The following is a 15089-nucleotide window of genomic DNA, read 5'->3' on the forward strand; positions in this document are numbered from 1 at the left end:
AAAAGGTATTTTCAAATAGAAATTGCATTCAAATGGTGATTGGATGTCTAGGCTAGCTTGTAAATCTAGTTAACTGCAATACTAAACATTTTCAAATGCTGTATTGTTGCCAGCCTGCTACAGATGTATAGTACTTAATCAGTATATGGATTATGTCTTTATAAAAGACATAAAACAAAATTACAGTGAGTCCTATGTTAATGATAGTGTTTTATAGAAATATATAGGAAAATCTGGAACCAGATGTAGGGTAGGATGACTTGGAAGATTTCTTGGGGATGTTAGTAGGGGATATCTGAGCTGAATCTAAAAAGAGAAGTTGTAACTAGGCAGATCAGGGATCTGGGGAGAGACAGGGATACTTCTTAAAGCAAGAAGATTGAGAGAAGATGGCCCATTTGGGGAACTTTAGTGAATTTGGGACGTATGGTCTGCAAAGGACAGTGACCAGAAGAATTGTATGAGTCCAGGCAGGATGGCTGGGGAGATCTTTGAGAACCTTGTACAGCAAATCCTTGCATAATATCATTTTATTATAAAGTTAATGAGATACCAAAGGAGCTTAACTCTTGTTTATATCCATTAGCCTGTGGTCAAATTGATGTCATTATACGTTGTTTCACTTAAAGTCACAGAAAATAATGTTAAGTTAGGATTAACCGTCCTTATTACTGTCCTCAGATTAAGGTGTTTGGATTTTATCTTGAAGGTAATAGGAAGTCACTGAAGGCGTTTACTGGGAAAATAACAGCCAAATTTGTGTTTTAGAAACACCTCTTACAAAAGAATTCATTGGGTCATATTGAAACTCGAGGCTCTCAGATTAATCTGGTGAGAAAAATGAGTTCTTAGGCTAAGGTAGCAGGAAGGTTGAAGAGGGAGAGTGAAATCATTTTGACAAATCCAGAGTAATTCAGTTAGCAGTGATAAGTGTTAAGGGATGTTTGGTTGGAGCCTGAGAAAAAACAATTGGCTTTATCAGTCAGGGGGCTCCTGTCTTGTTTTTTGTTTTTCCTGCATTTGTAGTGCTGTTTGAGGGGGGAGGTGGAGGGAAGAGAGAAAATGAAGACCATTTCCTGAGTCTGGCTAACATCTGTTTAATATTTATAGTAGCCCTGTGGAGTGGGTGCTAGTTTAAAATCTGTTGTTACAAGTAAGTGTCTCAGGTGTTAGGTGTCTTGTCCATTACCTTTCAAACGATAAGTGGGGAAGATAGCATTTGACTTAGACTTTTTCCATGTTTTATGCAAGTTGTGAGGAAATAAAATGTCAAATTATCTGGCTAAATTAAAGTTGAGTAACACTAGTCACTACATTGGACACCTTTGAGCCATGTGGCTTGTGTTTTACAGAGAAAACAGCTTAAGTCTTTTTTATTTTTTATTTTATTTTCAATTTACTGATTTGAGAGGGAGAGAGAGAGAAATGTCCATTTTTTTTTTTTGTTCCACTTACTTATGCAGTCATTGGTTGCTTCTTGTATGATCCCTGACTGGGGATGGAACCTGCAACCTTGGCGTATCAAACAAACTCAGCACCCTGGCCAGGGCCTAAGTGATTTTTAAAAGATTTGAATGCATCCTGACACTACCCCCCCACCCCCTTCAAGCATTCTGAGCTATTTTTACGATCTGTTCTCCTCCTTACTTCCTCAGATTTCAGCTCTTCCTGTCTTCCTCCTCCTCCTTTTCTTCTTTCAGTGTGGGACAGGGAGCCAGTAAAAAAACAGGGAAAGTTCTTCCCAAGTACTACGTTCACACTCCCATTTGTTCTCAGAGTATTTATCATCATTAGTTGTAGTGTGAAGTGACTGAGGTGAATTGGGCCAATGTGAGGTTTAAGAGTGAGGACAAGTGCCAAAGCCTGTGTTCCACTGGACCCAGCTGGTACGGAGAAAGCAGTATTTTGCTTGGTATAATTGTTCCAAAGATTATTACTCCTCTGTTCTAAGAGTTTTATAGTTTTAGTTACTTACATTTGGGTCTGTGATCCTCTTTAAGTTAATTTTAGTGTAAAGTGGAAGGAAGGGCACCTTTCCTTTATTCTTTATTCTTTATTCTTTATTCTTGTACATGTGGATATCTGGTTTTTCCAGCACCATTTGTGGAAAAGAATATTCTTTCCCCATTAAAATATCATGGTGCATTGTTTTGTTTTTAGGTGAAATTCACATAATAATAAAATTAACCATTTTAAAGTGTACAATTCTGTGCTATTCCATACATTCACAGTGTGTGCAGCCACCAGTCAGCTCTAGCTGATTGTATCATTTTGGTTTTTGTGCAGTTCTGTGTAGTTCTAACTTTATGAATGTACTAACTAAACATTTCATTATCCCACAAGAAAACTGGAACCATTGAGTAGCAACTTCCCATTTCCCCTCCTGTCAGCTTCTGGAAACCACCAGTTTACTTTCTATCTCTAAATTTACCTATTCTGGATATTTCATATAAATGAAATCATGTAATGTGTGACCTTTCGTGTCTTAACTTGTTTCATTTAGCATGTTTCAAGGGTTATTCATATTATAGCATGTATTTGTACTTCATTCTTTTTTATAGATAAGTATCATCCCTTTGTATAGATATACCATATTTTGTTCATCCATTCATCTGTTAATGAAGATGAATATTTAGGTTTAGGTATGTTGTTTTTGAATGCTATTACTTTCAGATTTGGGGCTTATTCTTTAGTTAAAAATTCATTAATATAAGGAACAAAAAGGAAGAGCCATTACTTCCCATTCTTAAGAGTGATGACATATGTACACCATTTTTCTAGTTATCACAAAGAAAGCACTTTGTGTCACCCACTTACTACTTTGTAGTCCTCATAATTTGACTAGGTTACTTCATATCTAGTGTCTCATCTAAGCCTTAGAAGAACATTTAAAAAGGAACAGAGGGCATTTTTTAAATTGTTCTCATTTTACAGAAGATAGTGTTGATGATTGTCACTTACCCAAAGTTATATAGCAAGTAAAAGACAGAGTCTAATGTAATTGCAGTCTTTTGCTCCAAATCTGTTCTTTGCTGGTAGTAAAATCCTACACAAAAAGCTTTAGCTATTATGCCATGAGTCAACATACTTAATTCACATGGTTTTCCCACGTTATTTAATAAGATAATTATGCATACATATGCTTTTTATATCACAGTTGAAAATAACCTTAAACTGGAGTTTACACCCCATTTATAATATTGTTGTTAAGAGGTAAGAATCAGCTCTGGCTGGTGTCTCAGTGTATTGAGTACTGGGTTGCAGGCCAGGTGCTGATTGATGCAAGAGGCACCAATCAATGTACCTCTCACACATTAATGTCACCATCTTTTTCTCCCTCCTTTCCCCACTCTCTAAAATAAATAAAAAATAAATAAAAATGAAGAGCTAAGGATCATCTCATTACCGCAGAATTTTGTTTTACGGTGAAAAGACCAATATCTCTGACAAAAGAGACAAACCATGTGCATTTTTTCTTTTATTCTTCACTATATACACTAGCATATTTACCTACAATAACTGTAGGCTGTCAATAAATTCTTTGTTGAGTGAGTGAAAGAAATATATTGTACTATTATCTGTATGACCCATAACTAAATCTCATCATAAATTGTCACTGAACATTTCTCTTTATCTTGCAGATTACAGATTGACTGAACACACATAATAATTCTTATAGTCTGATACATTGAGTAGAGTGCCTTTCATATATATTACCATCTTATATATGGCAGGCACTATGTAATCTCCATTCTGCAGATGAATAAATTGAGGCATGAAAGTTTAGTACCAGGCTAGGTAGCAACCCAAGTCATAGACTTCTCTTTTATGAGGGTTTTATATGCTGTGCTATTAGAAAAGTCATTAAAATGTAATAATCTCAAAATATCCTAATACAGATAAAATATATTTAATAGCTTGCAGTTTAGTAGATGCAGTTTTTGAGATGTAACTGTATTAACATGTCTATCAATCTAATATTTGTATTCGTCTGAGTAGTTTGATATCTGTTCTCTACCATGTTACCACATGTGTTTGATACAGTTTTATTCTACTCATCAGCTCTGTATTCTCCCTACTCATTCCATATCCTTATAGCAGAAATTTATGTCTGTTTTAAAATGTCTTTAAACATCAGTCATCATACATTTTCACTAGAGTCAGCAAAGCTGCTGCTTTAAAAGTGCCAGAGGCTGCTCTAAGAGACATTGTCACTGGAAACTTAATGACATTTGCTTTTGCTTCTAGGTGTTGACAGCTCTTCCACTACAAGCAGTGCTTCTCCACTGCCCAACAGTTACGATGCTTTGGAAGGAGGCAGCTACCCAGGTAACTGGCTCTGTGCTTATTTAATGTTTATTTGGAAAGTTACCATCAACTGCTTTCAAACATGAACATATATTATACATAATTACAAGGTAATTTTTTTACAGGACAAAGAGACATTTTTCTGTTATTTCTCAACCTTAATAGAGTTAATTGTTATATAACTATGAATGTTGTTTCTGGAAAGCCTAAGGAAATTTATTATTTTATTTTTGTTACCATGCCCTTATCTTTTTCCTCTTTCTGAAAGTCATTCATAGCGAATAATTTTTCTCTTCTTTTCCCTTTTTTTAAATGCTAATAATTCCTTAAATAAATTTTATATTTCTGTTCTTACGCTTAGGTCCTTGAATTCCTTCACACTAGCCTCTGAATATAGTAGTCTGTGACTCTTTACTCCCACTATGGCTCCTGGCCACCTCTAGCAGGATTAACCAACTTGGATGTAGTTTTTGGAGGCATTACTTTAACCATATCTGGAAATAACTTTGGTCATTATATAGAAATAAGAATGGTGGGTAGTATTGAAAGAAAAAATAAAAACTTAACTTTTATAATTAAAGTCATTTTTACTGTAATATTTTGTACGGTTATTTTCCTGATAGGCCTGTCTCCTGTCACCTGACCACCACACCTGCCCTTCCTCTTTTTCTTTCACTCTTTCTCATGAGTCTGAATATTAGGATGAACAGAACAAGTGATTTTGCCCTTCTTTTTATTTCTTACCACTCTGGTAATAATTTAGTATTAAAATTGGAGTATGCTGTACTTAACACACTATCTTCCTGTCATTATCCTGTGATTCAGTAGAAAACTTGAATCTTTTCATCTCAGTACAGAATCATCCTTTAATAGTTCAAGAATAATTTAATAAGCAACTTAGTCTTTCACAGTTAACAGATTTTCCCCCCTAGGAACCACTGTTTGTGCATATGTTTGTAAGAAGTCGACCATTCCAAAAGCAGTTGCTATCATCAAAATATTCTAAAAGAGTTACTTCATTCACTTAAAAGATAAATACTCTAACTGTACAGTATTTCATGAGCTTCAAAGTAACCTAAGTGAAATGTGCAGTGTGGTGTAGTTAAAAGATCATGCATGGCCTTGGAGTTAGACCTTGGTTGGTTTGTACTCATTCATCAACAGATCTTAATCTTATTATGAACTGTGCTTTGACAATGAGTGACCTATAGCAAGTTTTCTAGCTATTTAAATTGCACCAAAATTAAGGAAAATATGCATGTTGTAGCAATAAGATTAAGTGAATTGAAAGTTTACTATATGTCAGGCACTAGGATAGATCTTAGAACTGTAGAAATGTATAAAATATTGTACAGTTCTTAAAAAGGAGGAAGTTTTTGACCTCCATGTTTATGACTCTAGTTATTTATTTCTGACATTGATGTCATGTTAAGAGACCTTGCTGCTTACATTCCCATCACCATGAGGAGAAATGAGCAGCACATTTAAGGATGATACTGTATTGACCTTCATGTCCTTTTAAGTGATCTGGGAGGTTACTACAAAGCCACTGAGCCAAACCTTGCCAATTTGCATGTGATGATAAATGGCAGAACATTTAGGAATGGGTCTTTAAAATTAGAGCCAACAGAGTCAGTAGAAAGATGTGATTCCTCAAGAAACTTTTAAAAAATAAGTTTTATTAAATCAGATGTTTTTGAGAACATATTATTGGCAGAGTCTTATCACTGGTAAAGAATGTAATTTGTATATGAAAGACAGATTTAAATATATCTGTATTATAGATTTGACTTGAAAAAAGAATAATAGGCCCTGGCCACATAGCTCTGCTGATCAGGGCGTTTTGTCCTGAGACACCAAGGTTGCAGGCTCGATCTGCAGTCAGGGCACATTCAAGAACCAAATTTTTGTTTTAAATTTAAATAAAGGCACAATTTCAATTAATTAATTCATTAAATTTTGCTGGCCATCTATTGCACACCATTGTTTTAGGAGCTGGACACTATTCTTGATCCTGTCTTTCATACTTTCAGTTTTACCTCTACAAATAATGCATGCAGATTTTTAGAGATTATAGAAATACGCTACTCTTTTCATGGACTTTTTTTTTTTTTTTTGTTATAAATAGCAGGGTCAAATAAATAGGCAAGTTAGTAAAAAGTTGTTGACATCATTTTTATTGCTTTGCTTTGTTTTCTGTTTTTTAGCCTGATTCCTGCTGAGAGAATAAAAAGAAAAACAATTGTATTTTATATGTATAATGAAACATAAAGGCATTATTTATTAGAAATAACAGCTGAAGTATTTGTGATAAAATGATACAAAATGAGGTTTACTTATAAATAACTTCTGTAAGAAATAAAAGATGGGGTGGGAACATATAAAACAAGATTAGCAAAATATTGATGATTACTAAGGCTGAGTGATGAGTATGTGGGGTTTATTATTCTAGTCTTTCTACTTTTGTATATGTTCAAAATTTCTCATACTAAAAAGTTAAAGGGAAATGCTAAGGATAACAGGTCTCCTTGGAGTCAGGTCTTTATGTAGTCATGTTTTCAGGTGTTAACACCATGTTTTTCCCTTTGCTAGATATGCTTTCCTCATCAGCAAGCAGTCCTGCTCCTGATCCTGCTCCGGAACCTGACCCTATTCCAGCTCAAGTGCCCGCTGCCTCTCAGCCTTCAAAAATGGCTAAACCATTTGGATACGGCTATCCTATCCTTCAGCCTGGTTATCAGAATGCTGCCACACCACTGAGTTCTGGAGGACAGCCCAATAGCCCAGCATATTCTGGGTTCCAGCAGTATGCTCAAGTATGTATTAGTCATAGAAAGACATCGCCTTTCTGAAAACTGTGAAGCTATTATCAATTCTAACAAATCCCTGGCGATGCAAATGGATCATAGATACAATACAGATATGCCTGGATCAAACAGGTAGAATTTGATTCCAATTTTTATGTGTGTGCATAAATAGAAAAAGATAAAAGGAAATATAAATATTAACTTGTTAAAGAGGTTAAATTTGGATCAACATATTAGCTGTGATTTTTCTTCATTGAACTTTTTTCAGAGTCTCTCAGTAATGTTGCATTATATTAATTTTATAATCAGGAAATTAAACATTAAATTTTTTTTAGAAAATCTGCACCACTAAACTGGTTCCCTCCTCAAAAAGAATGATACAATGTAAATATGGTTTAGGATTTTGGTTACACCTATTAGTTTAACATATAACTGATGAAAGCCACCCCATACATAAGTGCTTCGTTAACTACTGCTGTGACCCATTCTGACATGACCTTGTTTAGATTCATCTCTTAAGTACCATCTCAATTTAATACAGAACAGTAAGTATTTTACACTTATATTTATTGAGAAAAAAAATAAAATACAAGGAAATGATTGAAATGGCAAAAGTATTTTACTTACAATTTTTAAGAAACTGCAAACTGCTCTTAGTAGATTAACCTTATAGAAATACCATCTTAAGTGAACTAAGACTAAATCAGAAAATCAGCCCTGGCTGGTATGGCTCGGTGGAGTGAGTGCTGGCCTGGGAACCAAAGGGTCTCCGGTTTGATTCCCAGTCAGAGCATATGCCTGGGTTGCAGGCCAGGTCCCCAGTGGGGGCCACATGAGAGGCAAGCACATATTGATGTTTCTCTCCTTCTCTCCCTCCTTTTCTCTCTAAAAATAAATAAATAAGATCTTTAAATAAAAAAGAAAGAGGTAGTAAAATCATTTGTTTCTGGAGTTGAACCATAGAGTTAAGGCTCAGAAGGAAGAAGAAAACTGGGAGAGGCACTGGAGAAATATAATTAGTACGAACTCCTCTGACTACCATTTTCTTAGATTTTCTTTATGGCTTTATTGGTCCAGATGAAGCATTTTTTTTAGCCATTCTCATCTGACTTGTGCACTTTAGGCAAATTGCTGCTTGAGGTCATAATATATCATTTATTTGTACATTTTAATGAGAAGAAGACTAAGTACAAAAAAGAATTTGGCTCTTGAAGGAAGTGTTGGGCAAGGGAAAAAATACTGAAATAGAAAGTGGTCTTTCATAATGACATAGGAAAAAGTTCTTTAGCCAAATCTGGCCTGCTGCCTACTTTGGTAAATAATTTTTTTTTTTTTATGTATTACCTATGACAGCTTTTGTACTGCAGTGCTCGAGTTGTGTAGTTGCCAAAGAGACCATGTGGCTCTTAAATTTTAAAATATTTATTATCTAAGCCTCAACAGAAAAAGTTTGCCAACCTTTGACATAGGAGAATGGGAAATATCATTCATGTCCCATTGTTTTTGGGCAGTTATTTTGGAAAAGTTAAGAGATTGTCTTTAGAATAAAAGTAAAAATTAATACTTAATATACTAGATTTTAAAATATAGCCTCATTGTACTCTGTAATCAGAAACGCTTTCATACTCTAACTTTATATCAGGAGTTTAGATAAAGGGAACAAAGACAAGCTGAAAAATAACTTGAGTTATTAATCATAGTTGAAATGAGCATGCTAAAAAGCCAAAGCTTTAGAAATAGAAAGTTAGAGATCATCCTACTCCCAGTTTTTTTATTTTTTAAACTTTTTACTGAAATGTAATCCCCATTATGTAAAAGTACATAAGTTGACAGCATACAGCTGGATACATTTCTACAAGTTGTACACTCCTGTAACCGACAGCCAGAGGTTCCTCGTGCCTTTTCTAGTTACTGACCCTCCAAACGAGAATTGACATTTGTCTTGACTTCTAATAACCAGGTTAGTTTTACTTGCTTTTAAATTTTGTGTAAGTGGAATCATACTGTATATACTCTTAGCTACACTTTTTTGTTCAACAATATGCTTGTTGTACACTTTAAGTTTATTCATTTCATCATTGTATAGTACTCCATTATGTAAATATATCACAACTTTTTTGTAGTTGAGGGGAATTAGGGTAAATTTACAGTTGAAGGCTACTGTTAGTAATACTATTGTAAATATTTCTTTTCGTATCTTTACAGCAAATGTGTATATCTAGAAGTGGGGTTTCTGTATGTTCAAACTCAGTGGTTACTACCCAGTGGTTTTCCAAAGTGGGGGTTCCGATTTATGCCTTCATTAGCAGCGTGTGAGTTCCAGTTACTTCACATCATTGGCAGCGCTTGGAATTTTGGTGTTTTTTATTAGACAGTTACCTTCTTTCAGTCATTTAAGTGAAGAAAAGGAAAGTCAGATAAGTGAAATCATTTGTCCAAGACCAGGTTTAGTATACTAAACCTGAATATACTAAAGTCCTTGCAATTCAGAATTAAACACTTTTTTTCCCCTCTTTTAGTACCACCAGCCCTCCCCACCCCAACACCCCCAGCTCCTCCTTCCACACCTTTTCTTGTGGAGGATTTAAAAGCTAATTCTGGGGAAGGGGTTGCGGGGGAGGTGGGAAAAAAACGTTTCTTGTATAACCACACTATCATATTCAACAAAATTAACAATAGTTTCTACATGTCATTTAAAATTCAGTTCACTTTGAGATTTGTTTCAGAATTGATTTTTTTCATTGGTTTGTTCAAATTAAGATCCAAACAAGATTTACCAATTGTATTTGTTTATGTCTCTTAATTTTTTAAAATTTTAAAACCTCTACCTCATTTTTTTATGCCTTTGATCCTTTAAAAAATGTGGGTCTGTTTTCCCGCTTTTTAGAATAGAATGTCCCTACGGTCTGAATCTGGCTGATTACCTCAAGTGGTGTCATTTAACCTCTTCCTCTGTTCCTTTTTCTATAGACTGGATACTTGATCTACTGGCTTGATTACATTTGGGTTTATTACTTCATTTATCTATTTACCTAAGCCAAAATATGATATATTTTGGTTCTGCTTACCTCATAGTACTATCTGGTTGTCTCACTTTCAGTGATGCTAGGATTAATTAGTGGATTCATACTGTGACAGCCTGATCCCTTCATTATGTAGTCCCTCATTAAGCTTTTACCTAGTGGCTTTACCATCTGTTGCTGTCTGTTTATCATCCAGTCCCCATTACCTGAATTGTTTATTTCAGTATGAGTTCTAAAATGCTGATTTTTCTGAATTTATTATTCTGCATTTAGCTGGAATTCTGTGGTACATTCTATAATGGAGTGCTTGGTAACCATAAAAAAAAGGATATGGAGGATTTCTGTATACAAACATAGAGAGTTATTGCCCCAGTTTTTTTTTTTTTAAGATAAAAATGGGGTCATATTTAGAACAGTATATGTGTTAGTTTATATTTGTAAATAGAAACAATGGAAGGATGAAACCAAAAATAATAAAAATAGTTAACTATAGAAGGAGGGATCAGGGTGAAACAAGATATTTTGGGATGTACCTTATTGTAAAGTTTTGACATTAGAATTACAGAAATGTTATATTTACTCAAAAACCCTTAAGTCAAAAAGACAAAATGCAATCTTTATAATTAAAAGCAAACAAAAACAACTGACCTTGCTTATCAAGTTGATACAGTCTGATACTGATAAAAGCATTGTTTTAGTTAATCTTAAAACCCTGTATGTTATATGTTCTCAGTGAGATATAATGTAAGGAAGAAAGAACTACAAAGAAATCTTCATCTAATTTAACAACTTAACATTTATAATAATATAGTTATTTTGAGGCTATTTTAGTATATTATAGGATAAAACAAGTAATGATGTTGTTACCATGAAGAAAGATTTTCAGCAAAAGAAGAGAGATACAAGGTATAAAATGAGTTTATTTTATTTATTTTTTTTCTTTTTCTTTGAAAGAATTTAAATTAAAATGTCAGCATCTTAAATTTGAATAGGAAATTTCAGTGTAAACTTATTATTTTCACCCCTATTTTAAAATGTATGTTTTGTATCTCTACCTATTGTAAAAATTGGAAGGAATAAACCCTGGCTGGCATAGCTCAGTGGATTGAGCGCGGGCTGCGAACCAAAGCATCACAGGTTCGATTCCCAGTCAGGGCACATGCCTGGGTTGCAGGCCACAGCCCCCAGCAACCGCACATTGATGTTTCTCTCTCTCTTTTTCCCTCCCTTCCCTCTCTAAAAATAAAAATAAATTTTAAATATCTTTAAAAAAAATGGAATCTCTTGATTCCCTCACCAAAGCTTTAAATAAATAAACAAACAAATAAATAAATAAAGTCAACACTAAAATCTATTTTAAAAAATTGGAAGGAATAAACAGCATACTAGCATTGAACATTATTACCTAGATTACTTTCTCCAGATGCCATCTCTATTTAAAAAGAACCAAGACTCTTTTCTGTATAAACAATTAATTTGAAGTCTGAAGGAGGAATAGTAGAAACTGTTATGCAGGGAAGCAAGGAAGATTAATTGGTCTATATCAAAAGGACACTGGGGCCAGCTCTCACTTGCCAAAGTTGGATAGTTTGAGCATCAAAATGAATAGCTGAAATTCATTAAATCACTTTGACTTAATAAAAAGGTATGAATTCATAATAGTACTAAAAATACAACACCAAGCCCTTATTATATGAAATGTTAAAGGGACTTAGCTAAGAAATTGAAGATCAAAAACTATGAACAGTAAAATGTCAACAAACTCACAACTACCAACAACTGAACCTAAAAAAAAAATGGAAACAAATATTAACCAAACAACTAGAACAGGAACAGAATCAGAGAAATGGACATGGAGGGTTTTCGATGGGGAGGGAGAGGGGAAGAAGGTAGGGGGAGGATAGATACAGGGAATAAGAAGCATAATTGGTAGGTACAAAAAAGATGAGGAGAGGTTAAGAATAGTATAGGAAATAGAAAAGTCAAAGAACTTAATGTACAACCCATGAACATGAACTAAGGGGGATCTTGGAGGGTTGGGGGGTGCAGGGCAGAAGGGCGATAAAGGGAGAAAATTGGGAAAACTGTAATAGTGTAATCAACAAAATATACTTAAAAATATGACAAAAGTAATACAGAAAAATAAGCAAAGCAAATCTCATTAAACATCACTATACATTTCTATGACAATTATCCTCATTATCCTGAAAAACTATAATGGAAAAAGGTTGAAAATATACGCATGATGCTGCCTTCCCAGTAGGAACTGTATTCAGAGAAACCAAATTCTTGATGTTGAAAACCATTGTTGCTGAAATTTTGTTTTGTGATGTTTAGCCATGCTAATTAGATTTTAATTTATTTAGTATTTGTACTTTGAGGCTTTTTTTCAAGAATGCTTTAAATTGAACTGCCCTATTAAGTCATTCTATTACCGAGACAAGTTTAAATTTTTTTTCCTTTCTATTAAAATCCTTTCTGTAGTATAATGCATTTTACTCATGTTTGTTGTATTGCTCCTGTGTTTTGTTTTGAACTGATCTCTCAGCAGTACCCTGGTATGAACCAGCTGTCCGCCAGTCTGGGAGGGCTGAGTCTGCAGAGTTCTGTACAACCAGAGAGCCTAAGACCTGTGAACCTCACTCAAGAGAGGAATATTTTGCCCGTGACTCCTGTTTGGGCTCCTGTACCTAACTTGAATTTAGACCTCAAAAAATTAAACTGTAGCCCAGAGTAAGTATTTATTTCATAATCTTTAGTAAGTAATATACTTTGTCAAAAAAGACTGTATGTCTCTTAAAAATAACAAAAATAATGCGATATTAATTCCTTGATTGGATGTTTTGTTAATGTGAACACTTCTTTTTTAGTTTGAATAGACATTCTGGATGTAAAATTGAGTTTAGGTTGTCTGTTCCTGTTCCATATCTGTCTCCATCCAATTCCATTTCCATCACCTAATGCCTGGGAATTTTTTTTTTTTTATTTTTGAGTGAAGAGTATCAGAAACCCAAGTCTAACTATGTTCTTGTTTTCTTAAAATTTTTTCCTCACTTTTCACCAGTAATAATTTCTAATGTCTTTTAAATAAGGTGGAATCTTTACACTTTTATGACCTTTAATCTTTACTTGAAAAGGACACAAAAGTTATGTAATCCTAAAAACAGGTTTAGATAAATGGTTTATCTCTGAATTTTCTTTTCCCACTTAGTGTAGAACAGAAGATTGGTACCCCTAGGCTTACTTATCTAGCCTGAGTTTAGATTTGGATTTCCTTTTATGGAGTATTTCCCCACCTCGTGGGGATGTTCGGCTTTGCTTCTTGTGGCTAAGCTCTGGTGTAGCCTCTGAGTGTGTGAGCTGTTTACTTACCTCACAGTGCCTCCAAGACAGACAGTTCTCTGTTATTGTCTGCTTTCAGTACTTTTGTGTTTTGTAGGATATTTATTTCTCTACACCCAAAAGATGTCCTCCTGCTTCCAGAGTCTCTCCTCAAAAAGTAAACTCTTGATTCACAGAACATTACCTTCTTCTTGTATTAAGAGAGCTAGTATTCTTCCTTAGAGCCAGTATTTTCCCTTTTTAAGGCAATAGGTTTCTCTCTCTTAAAAGAAAAAAAAACTATAATGAGCTTACCTTTTTTCAACCAAAATCTTACATAGTTTCCAGTACAGAAAACAGAAAATGGATCTGCTCTCAGTGTTCCCCCTCTTCTGTCACAGTCGACTACCAACCCTCCATCAGTGCCTAAGGCAGTGCCAAGGCCATCTTTATAAAAATGTTCAGTTGTTGATTCTAGGTTGAAAATAGCTGCCCATCCTTCTGAGTGTAAGCTGCTGTGGAGTCTGTAAATATGTGGATTGTGGCCTTGTATTATGAATGGTTAGGCATTCCCTAAGTAGGTGAATGTAGTATGTGTATATGTATGTATGTATATATACATGTATATGTATAAAAGCGTCCATAGGTAAGGAATGCTATGTATGTTTCTACTTAGTTATATGTTTTCTGTGAAAATACCTCTCATCAAAATAGCAAAGCAGAGTAATCGGACATACCTAGGTTCTTACCAGGCTCCACAGATAAGTAGCTGTGAGACTTTATGCCAGTTACATAACCTCTCAAATTCTTGGTATTATGAACTATAAAACAAGAATAATAATTGTGCCTACATATTAAGATAAATCATTCATCCAATAAATACATACTGAATGCCTTCTAAGTTAAGTGCCAGGCACTAGTTCTGGTGCTGGGAATGAACCAGTAAACAGAACAGTTCCCAATCTCATGCAACCTGTATCCTATTAAGGAAGACACACTTTGAACCATCAAACTAATAAGTATGTAGTGAAAATGTCAGAGTATTACTGTGAAGAAGGGGATACTAAAAGTGGAGGGTGACAATTTTTAATTGAGGAGTCGGGACAGGTTTTTTCAAAGACTTGACAGTAGAGTGGAGATCTAAATGAAGTTAGAGAGCAAGCCGTGTCACTCTCTGGGAAGGGTGTGCCACGCTGCCTGACCAGCAGTACAGAGGGCCCAGAGCGGGAACCAGCTTGATGTGTTCAAGCAACACCACCAGCCTGGACCAGGACGTATCTGGCTGTCTCTACATACTATCAACCACTCTAATTAAAATTTCTTTCCTGGTTTTCTGTGTGTCTGCTTTTTACCTCATTGGTTCTGTGTCTGCTGACCTTAACTTACAACTTAATAAGTTGTAAGCACTTACTATATGAGACAAATGGTGCTACGATGACACAAGACACAATGATCTCTGATCTCAGGTAGAAAAGACAGACAAGGTACACAACCAGCTAGGCAGATCAGACTAATTGATACCATAGAACACAGGTGGCAAACACAGGGCCAGTGGGCCCAATCCAGCCCTCCACCTTGTTTTATCCGGCCTGGTGCCTTGTTTGTACCTAGTGGCAGCACTGAGCTCTTA

The 15089-nt window shown here is 34.9% G+C and overlaps 1 protein-coding gene across 6 annotated transcripts in view; it reads left to right on the top strand.

Annotated features, from left to right (window-relative positions):
* The window catches only part of SEC24B (SEC24 homolog B, COPII coat complex component), a 92452-nt gene that overhangs the window by 54368 nt on the left and 22995 nt on the right, over positions 1 to 15089 (top strand). For 4 of the 6 annotated variants that reach the window (XM_045820275.1, XM_045820280.1, XM_045820278.1 and 1 more), the window contains 3 exons: positions 4249 to 4329; positions 6901 to 7124; positions 12687 to 12871. In XM_045820275.1, coding sequence (XP_045676231.1) covers positions 4249 to 4329; positions 6901 to 7124; positions 12687 to 12871 — 490 coding nt within the window. The remainder of the gene's footprint in view (positions 1 to 4248; positions 4330 to 6900; positions 7125 to 12686; positions 12872 to 15089) is intronic. The other 2 variants (XM_045820277.1, XM_045820279.1) reach the window with 1 other exon arrangement.

The sequence above is a fragment of the Phyllostomus hastatus genome, unplaced genomic scaffold (genome assembly GCF_019186645.2).
Source record: "Phyllostomus hastatus isolate PE091 unplaced genomic scaffold, TTU_PhHast_1.1 phas_scaffold_39, whole genome shotgun sequence".
Taxonomy (NCBI): Eukaryota; Metazoa; Chordata; class Mammalia; order Chiroptera; family Phyllostomidae; genus Phyllostomus; species Phyllostomus hastatus.